The sequence below is a fragment of the Cyclopterus lumpus genome, chromosome 17 (genome assembly GCF_009769545.1).
Source record: "Cyclopterus lumpus isolate fCycLum1 chromosome 17, fCycLum1.pri, whole genome shotgun sequence".
NCBI lineage: Eukaryota > Metazoa > Chordata > Actinopteri > Perciformes > Cyclopteridae > Cyclopterus > Cyclopterus lumpus.
In genome coordinates this window covers 19,184,115-19,193,781 of record NC_046982.1, presented here as the reverse complement: position 1 = coordinate 19,193,781, position 9,667 = coordinate 19,184,115, and the positions used below count along the sequence as shown (strand labels likewise).

Genomic DNA, 9,667 nt, shown 5'->3' with positions numbered 1-9,667 from the left:
TTAGATCATATGAGTTTTAGGTTAAAGATTTTTTATTTTTTTATTTTTTTACTGTACAGCACCAAATAAATATTTGTGGGTGTTTATCTTCTTTGATTTTTATTTTCTGTTTTAGCATATCTGATGATTCATTTGTTCAACGACATTACTCAGTGATGAGTCATTTGTGATGCCTACCTACATTTGGAGGAAAATACAGGGATAATAATACGAACAACAAACAATGGTTGCAAAAAGTGTCAATGTTTACAAGTATTACATATTATGGGGCAGGTTTCATTTTAATTTCAAAATGTCTAAATTATGTACTTCTTATAACGAGACTTTAATGGCTTTGCAGCTGTGATATAAATTTCAAACATCTATCCGAAAGATGATTTAAAATAATTGTTAAAGTCAACACACATCTAGATTACCTGTAATTGATAGCTTTACACATAGTGTGATTGAATGGCGGATCAAATAACAAGTTTCTACAGTTTATTAAAGCTAATGGATGTTGACAGCAGATACTGTGGCTGCATTTTGGGTCCAAAAAAAGGAAATAAACGACTTCTCTTATCCAATAAGTTGTGATTTTATTACGTAAACCCTCACAGTTTGCACTCATACATTTCAACACAGGTTGACTTCTCGGTAAAGCTCAAATGAGAAGCATGAAAAAGCCTCAAGTGCAGCACTCAGACCATCATGGACATCCCAAAAATTCCAACTCAATAACAGAATAACAACAAAAATATGATTATAGGTATGAATGACAAGAGTATGAATTAAATTATGTGAATCATGCAGCAAAAGTAATACTGATGTTGAATTAGAGGAAAAACATGTAATACACTGTATCGTATTTGTTACATCAGTAGCAGATGACAACAAGTGATATAAATGAAAATTAATCAGCAATTCCAAAGATTATTTAATTTTATTTATTTATCGTAAAGAGTAGGATAAATATGTATTCCCCCACACTAATGTTGGGTGCAGGTCTGGCTGCTAGTTTTGAGTTACAGTGTGTTAAAGCACCCCTCAGTATGTGACAGTGGAATACATCCGTAAAGAGGGACCTCTAGTGGAGAACTTAATATCTGCAAATAGCTGTCAGGGAGCAAGAAGATTAAAGTTCAATGGAGGTCACAATAGACACTGAGCCGATGATTCTTATTGTTTAAATTATAATTTAAGCTTCAGCTCAACTGCTTCAATAATAAAACATCCTGCCTTTAAACATATTGAAAGTACATTTACATGAGTACTGCACTTAACATACCTGACAAATGAGCTAGTATACTTCGCATCAAAAATAGGTAATATATAACCTCACCATCAATATCCTCAAAAAAAAGGGAAAAAAAGAGTATATGTCAGACCTACAACAATAAAAGCAAAGAAAAAGGTATCCATCAATATGGCCCGATTCAAAACATTTTTTTACGTTTACTGCAAATATATGAATGGAATATTTAAAAACAGGACTTTTAGTGACGTATTTATCAGGGATTATATCAATGTTATAAAATATTTAAATTATTTTCAGTGTATTAAAGGATTCTCTTTTCAGTTGTGGAATCTCAATCTCCGACCCTTTTTTCCTAGGAAAATCCTCATCTTTTTAAGATTAATGTTTGGTATACAGAATTCTTAAAGGGACATTGGCCACACAAAAAAAAGAGCACATTTGTTGCCCGTTTCCCTTTTAGGGCCCTGTAGTTTTACATTTCTATTTGGTTTTGCAGGCTTAGTTATAGCATTAGCAGTCACAGCCAAAGCAAACACCGGATACCACAGAGCCAACCGCAAAAATTCTGGTTCACACATTATCTATTTGACAAGTGTTGCCCCCTTCAACTCACACAGCTCAGCAGTGCTTCCAGGTGGACCACAAAGAAGAAGTCCAGCATAGAGAGGCTTAGTGAATGTGGTCTGGACTCTGTGGACGAGAGTCATGATTCCAGAGACGCTGTAGAAGGACAGAATACCTGCTCTGTGATCCAGGTACACTCCAACAATGGAGGATTCAGGGCCTGAGACGGGAGTTTGGACTTTGTTATGTTTAAATTCATAACGCTGTTTGAAAAAACCTAATGCAAAGGACTTCTCACTATCTCCAAATTTCACATTGACAGTGTTATAGTCTTTGTATGCTACTACTACATGAATTCCACCGACACCTTTCTCCACCTCCCAGTAACAACGTCCAGTCAGACTCTCTCTACTCAGGACCTGAATATAATCATTGAATCTTTCTGGGTGAATAGAATAAGACTGATGTTCACTCATAAATGTAGCTTTTCTGTTCCCATCAGATAATAACAGCTGTCTGTGTGCTGTGTTTGGATCCAGTGTGAGTTCCCGTGAATACTTTAAAAATCCAGCTCTGGTCTTGGGCTCTGATAGTGACGGTAAAACATCCACTTCAATCACCGTCAGTAAGACGTTTGTCCATTTCTCTCTCAGGAAGTCCAGTAGTTTATCTCTGATTTCTGAAACAGCCGCTGTAATGTCCTCAAAGTAGCTCAGAGGACGGATGTTGATGCTGGATGAGTCTGTAGACTCACTGAGTGGTGACAGTGAGGGGTAGTTGAGTAGAAACTGGTTGAGATCCTCTGTGTGTGAGAGCTTCTGCAGCTCAGCGTCGTTCCTCTTCAGCTCAGTGATCTCCTGCTCCAGCTTCTCCTGAAGCTCTTTGACTCGACTCACTTCAGTTCTCTGCTGGGATCTGACCTGCTGCGTCACATCAGAGCTTCTTTTCTCAAAGAGACGGATCAGCTCAGTGAAGATCTTCTCACTGTCCTCCACTGTTTTATCAGCAGAGAGATTGATGGCCTCCACCTCCTGATGGAGCAGCTTCACATCTTTCTCTCTGTCCTGGATTCTCTGCTGGATGTTTAGTCGACTCCCCTCCAGCTCTCTCTGCCTCTCGGTCCTTTCTGCTGCAGCTGAGACTGTGTCGTGGCCTTTGTGTTCATCCATTAAGCAGAGATAACAGATACACTGCTGATCAGTACGGCAGAAAATCTTCATCACCTCATCGTGATGCGAGCAGATGTTCTCCTGGAGCTTGTTGGAGGGCTCCACCAGCTTGTGTTTCTTTAATGGAGGTACATCATAATGAGGCTGAAGGTGTTTCTCACAGTAAGAAGCCAGACACACCAGACAGGACTTGAAGGCCTTCAGTCTCCTCCCAGTGCAGAAATCACAGGCCACATCTTCAGGTCCAGCATAGCAGTGATCAGCAGGAGCAGCTTGGAGTCCCTTCTTCAGCTTCTCCACTAAATCTGTTAACATGGTGTTTTTCACCAGGACAGGCCTCGGTGTGAAGGTCTTCCTACACTGAGGGCAGCTGTGGAGTTTCTTCTCGTCCTCTTTATCCCAGTGGGCTTTAATACAGCTCATGCAGTAGCTGTGTCCACAGGGAATAGTCACCGGTTCCTTCAGTAGATCCAGACACAGCGAACAGCAAATTATTTCCATCTCCATCTGAACTTCTGCCTGAGCCATTGTCATTTAAACCTTTAAAAGTTGGGCCCAAATCCAAACTTTATTCTGCTTTCCTAAACTGCAGCGACTTCCAGCTCTCTCACTCGATCAGCTTGGCGACAACACAAACTCGACTCGCAGATCGGGGAAAGGGGAGGGAACAGGTGATTATTTAAACAAACCAGAGCTCGGTGTTCAAAGGTCAGCACAAAGAAGGATGGGTTTACACGCTTTACTTCATTCCAGAATGAGGAGCGGTTTGACAAACTCTGGGTGTGTTTTGTCCTCGTTTGTCATTTAACATTGTGACATCACGGCAATGTGCTGACTCAATGTTCTTTCTGCTCACAGTAAGATAAGATGAGATAAGATAATTTTTTATTAGTCCCTCAGTGGGAAAATGTACAGGATTACACCAGCAAAAGGGGTAAAGTGCACTCAAGAGACATATAAATAATAACTGAAGGAGCTATGCGGAGCTGCCAGGGTGTCCTGCATGGGGTGGGAGGTGTTGTCCATCAGGGATGATCACTTTGCCGTCAACATCAAAGTAGGATGGGGAGCCAGAGCCTTCAGTTATCAAGCTCCTCTTGAACCAGCTTCCACTTTCAGTCCAGGGGGGCAGACACAGTCACCACATTTAAGAGTAGACTTAAGACGTTCCTCTTTAACAGTTTATGACTCACTATGTAAAATGACTCACTGTACTAGGAATGTTGAGCTGCAAACCAAAGAGTCTTTGAGAGGACGTCAAAGGCATTTAAACCTATACTCTACAGATTCCATTATAAGGCCATTTATATAATGTATTGCTCCCTTATAATCCCTTACATGTCTTACTGCATGGAGGTGTTGGGGTCAACCCTTTAAAACGATTATGAATTCAATAGTCTTTGTGAATATTACCATCATCACAAATCTCATGCTATGAAATGTTGTGATTTTTGTAGATTATAAAATAATGCACACCATTTTAAGAGCTAAAACAAAGTCACCAGTTTTTTTTCAATACATGTCAATATGATTTGGTATGTTTGTACGCCCAACGTACAAAAAGGTAAAACAAACACACGTGTGAATTATTTTATTATTTTTCTGGAATGTAGTAGTTTAAATGTATGAAAATAAGATATTCATATATAATCATGATGCTTCTGCCTGTGCCTTTCCCGTGATATTGTGTACATGCTTCTCTTATTGCGTTGTGTGTGACGTTGTGTTTTGTCCGTCCCAGATTGATCATATTGTCGATAGTGCTACAGGCTCACTGAGAATGACACTAGACTCGATAAACCCCACTGAAGAAAAAGACAGTGAGGCAAAGGAGGTTTGCTCCCTGGTAGAACCCTCAGACCCGCGACCTAAAGCAAACTTCACGAAAGCTCGAAAGCATATGGCGTTCCACCAATCTGGAAGAATCACGCCTAATTTGGCGAGACAGCCTTCAAACATATAAGAAGGCCCTCCGCAATGCCAGAGCAGCCTATTACTCATCAGTAATAGAGAAAAATAAGAACAACCCCAGGTTTCTCTTTAGCACTGTAGCCAGGCTGACAGAGAGTCACAGCTCTGTGGAGCTGTGTATTCCTATAGACCTCAGTAGTAATGACTTCATGAACTTCTTCAATGAAAAGATGTTAACTATTAGAGGCAAGATTGATGATCTCTTGCCCTCAACTAGTGCCAATCTGTCCTCAAGAGGAGTGGCCTTGGAAACGGCTGTATGCCCTGGTGTATATTTGGATGGCTTTCCTCCCATTAACCTAGACCAATTGTCCTCAACGGTTTCTACTAACTAAACCGTCTACCTGTCTCTTAGACCCCATCCCAACGAGGCTGCTTAAAGACGTGTTGCCTTTAATTGGCACCTCTCTGCTGGATATTGTTAATGTGTCTTTGCTAACAGGGCATGTACCACATTCTTTCAAAGTAGCTGTAATTAAACCTCTCCTGAAAAAGCCCACTCTTAATCCAGAGGTGTTGGCTAACTACAGACCGATCTCTAACCTTCCCTTCCTCTCTAAGATCCTTGAGAAAGTAGTCGCAAATCAATTGTGTGACTTTCTACATCAGAATAGTTTATTTGAGGAGTTTCAGTCAGGATTTAGAAAACACCACAGCACAGAGACAGCACTGGTGAAAATTACAAATGACCTCCTAATTGCATCCGATAAAGGACTCATCTCCGTACTGGTATTATTAGACCTTAGTGCTGCCTTCGACACCATTGATCATGACATCCTATTACAGAGACTGGATCAGTCGATTGGCATTTCAGGTACCGCACTAAGTTGGTTTAAATCATATTCATCAGATCGATCTCAATTTGTATTTGTAAACGATGAAGCCTCAATGACCACCAACGTTAATCACGGAGTTCCACAAGGTTCTGTGCTTGGACCAATTTTATTTACCTTATATATGCTTCCTTTTGGCAATATTATCAGGAAAAACTGCATAAACTTTCATTGCTATGCAGACGATACTCAATTATATCTATCGATCAAACCAGAGGAGACCAACCAGCTCGCTAAAATTCAAGAATGTCTTAAAGACATAAAAACATGGATGACCTGCAACTTCCTGATGTTAAACTCAGACAAAACTGAAGTTATTTTACTCGGCCCTGAACACCTCAGAGATCAATTATCTGGTGATGTGGTTTCTGTAGATGGCATTTCCCTGGCATCCAACACCACTGTAAAGAATCTCTGCGTTATTTTTGACCGGGACTTGTCCTTTAACTCCCATGTAAAAAAAATCTCAATAACTGCATTTTTTCATCTACTTAACATTTAAAAAATCAGGCACATCTTGTCCCAAAAAGATGCAGAAAAGCTGGTTCACACGTTTGTTACTTCCAGACTAGATTACTGCAACTCCTTATTATCAGGCTGCTCTAATAAGTCTCTTAAATCTCTCCAGTTGATCCAGAATGCTGCAGCTCTTGTACTCACAAAAACTAAGAAAAGAGATCACATTACTCCTGTATTAGCTGCTCTGCACTGGCTCCCTGTAAAATCAAGAATCACATTTAAAATTCTTCTCCTCACCTACAAAGCCTTGATTGGTGATGCACCATCATATCTTAAGGAGCTTGTAGTACCATATTGCCCCACTAGAGAGCTGCGCTCACTAAATGCGGGGCTACTTGTGGTTCCTAGAGTCTTAAAAAGTAGGATGGGAGCCAGAGCCTTCAGTTATCAAGCTCCTCTTTTATGGAACCAGCTTCCACTTTCAGTCCGGGAGGCAGACACAGTCACCTCATTCAAGAATAGACTTAAGACTTTAATAGTGCTCTTTAATAGTGCTTATAGTTAGGTCTGAATCAGGTTTGCCCTGGTCGAGCCCCTTGATATGCTGCTATAGGCTTATAGGCTGCTGGGGGATGTTTTAGGATACACTGAGCACCTATCTCCTCTTCTCTCTCTCCTTATGGATGAATTTACATCTCTCCATTGCACCTTATTAACTCTGCTTCCTCCCCGGAGTCGTTGTGACTTCATGTCTCATAGGGTCCATTGGACCTGGAGGTGTCTGATGCCTGGTGAGCCGGCCTCCCGCGTTGGCCCTGCTGATGCCCCGCCCCCCCTCCTCTCTACCTCCTTCTGTTTCATGGATTGGAGGTCCATTCATACATTATCATATTCATGTAATGTGTTTATGTAACTTTGTAATGATGTTCATTCTGTACACATGACATCTATTGCTTCTGTCCATCCAGGGAGAGGGATCCTCCTCTGTTGCTCTCCTGAAGGTTTCTTCCCTTTTTTACCCGTGAAAGGTTATTTTTTGGGGACTTTTTCCTGATCTGATGTGAGGTCAAAGGTCAGGGATGTCGTATGTGTACAGATTGTAAAGCCCTCTGAGGCAAATTTGTAATTTGTGATATTGGGCTATACAAAATAAACTGAATTGAATTGAATTGACGTACCGCTTGCAGCCACTTGGAGCCGCTAGTGCTCCACGTCCTACGACGCAGCTCTGAGGGAGTTTAAGGTTAACTCGCTTTAAAAAGGAACTTTATGAGCTGATTCAGCACATTGTTAATGGCAACAATTTGACCAAAAATTTAAACAAATATTGGCCAAAAAAAGGCAACAATATACTTCCTTTCTTTCTCCAAAAGCATTATGGGAGCATAATCATCCACCAAATATTAGATTAATAATTATATTATTAACTGTTTTCATGTTAAACAATATTGTTTGACACTAGATGCTTTTCAGATTAAGATTTTACCCATTATTAATAATAATAAAAATAATAATCTCTATTTAAATCACACATTACAGAGAATGTAGCTCAAATTGCTGTACATTTATGAATAAAAAGAGGAAACCTTGTGGAAGGAAATCACAAAGCATAAAACAACATCTGATAAGATTTTAAAATACAATGCATTGATGACAAGAATGGTTCCCACTTATATTTCATATTTCACCAGAAAAAACAACCTTTTTCCCCTCTTAACTTCTCACAGTTTTATTTAAGTAAAATAATTAAATCGTTCACAAAAGCAACAACAATAAGTCAACTCTCCAAATGTACAGCATATGAAAGAGTTAAAATAAGTTCCACTTCAGTGAAATGCTGCTTTTACATTACATTAGTATTACAATAACACTCACAGTATTACAGTATGCACAGTATTCATGTAATATATCATAATATATCGGTCACAAATACTATTTACTTTCAGACTTCAAATATAATTTGAATACAGGTGTAATCTTTTAGTACTTTTACTGGACAAATATATGCATCGGTTATTTATTGTGGCAGCGTGGGTTCTCTCCGGGCTCTCCGGCTTCCTCCCACAGTCCAAAGACATGCTGCAGGTTAATTGATCTCTAAATTGCCCATAGGTGTGAATGTGAGAGTGAATGGTTGTATGTCCCTACATGTGCCCTCGATGGACTGGCGGCCTGTCCAGGGTGTCCCCTGCCTTCGCCCTATGTCAGCTGGGATAGGCTCCAGCGCCCCCGTGACCCTAATGAGGATAAGCGGTATTGAAAATGGATGGATGGATGGTTATTTATTGTTACATGAATAATATATATCAACATTAGTTCAGTAGAATATTTGTGGGGGTTTCCACCTCTTTTTATTATCATTACTGCAGTTTTAAAATGCAATAAAACCGCAACCATCCCGTGTAATCAGATACTTAACTTGAACTATATGTAATTAAAACTTATATTAATTAACCTGATTAAATTATAATTGCACTGATGTGATGTTGGAGACTTTTCAGTACAGTACAGTCAGTCTTTTGGGAAATGCGATATGATCTCCCAGACTGTCGTGAAGGAAAACCACAAGTAAATATTTAATCATCAATTTGGTTTCGCCTTTCAAATATTCATGAAATCTAATCAACTTAATCGCGGGGATGATCGTTATTTCACGGCGTAATGAAACTCCCCGCCACCTCACTCGAGCGTGACCAGGGTGGCTGACTTCACGGTGTCGCTCTCAAAAATAAAGAAGAAACGAACGCACCCCTCATCCACAAACACACACACACACACACACACACACACACACACACACACACACACACACACACACACACACACACACACAGAGGATGACAAGGTGGGTGAAAAGTAGACAGAGAAAGTAAAGTGGAAAGGAGGAAAGAAAGAAAGAAAGAAAGAAAGGAAAAAAATAAGCAACATCCAGCAGTGCATTAACGCAGAAAAGACATTATATGCAGAAATAAGAAAAGGAGACAGGAAAGAAGGAAGGAAGGACGGTGAAAGAAACTACAAACTGTTGTTCTTGTTTTTAATAATCTAATACTGTATATTATCATAATAACAATATATTGTCTGCAGTGATGCTCTATGGGGCTCTACAGCGCTGCTATAAGCTGTTTGTTTGGTATAATGTTTAACAAACTGTCTCCTTGAATTTTTTTACCCACAATTCAACAGGGGGAAAGAGTTGTAATGTAACGTAATTGGAAAACATTGTGGCACTGTTGACTATTAACACCTTGGAGGAAATTTCACAAACACCCAACTGGAATATATGATGACCTGGCCAGTTTATGGTGGTCAAAGGTCAAAGGTCAAGGTCTCTCTGACTTCACAAATTATGATTTGTTTTGGACCTACTCAGGCGACAACCTCCGGTTCTGAAGAGTGAAGCCAATGCTTCATGTCTTAAATCTGCATTCTCC

The 9,667-nt window shown here is 39.9% G+C and overlaps 1 protein-coding gene across 1 annotated transcript; it reads right to left on the bottom strand.

Moving 5' to 3' along the window:
- Positions 1 to 2,436: 2,436 nt before the first annotated feature.
- Positions 2,437 to 3,604, bottom strand: LOC117746104 (E3 ubiquitin/ISG15 ligase TRIM25-like). The gene is given in 2 exon segments (XM_034554958.1): positions 2,437 to 2,556; positions 2,558 to 3,604. Coding segments are annotated over 2 exon segments (990 nt in total). The 5' UTR covers positions 3,505 to 3,604; the 3' UTR covers positions 2,437 to 2,513.
- Positions 3,605 to 9,667: the final 6,063 nt, after the last annotated feature.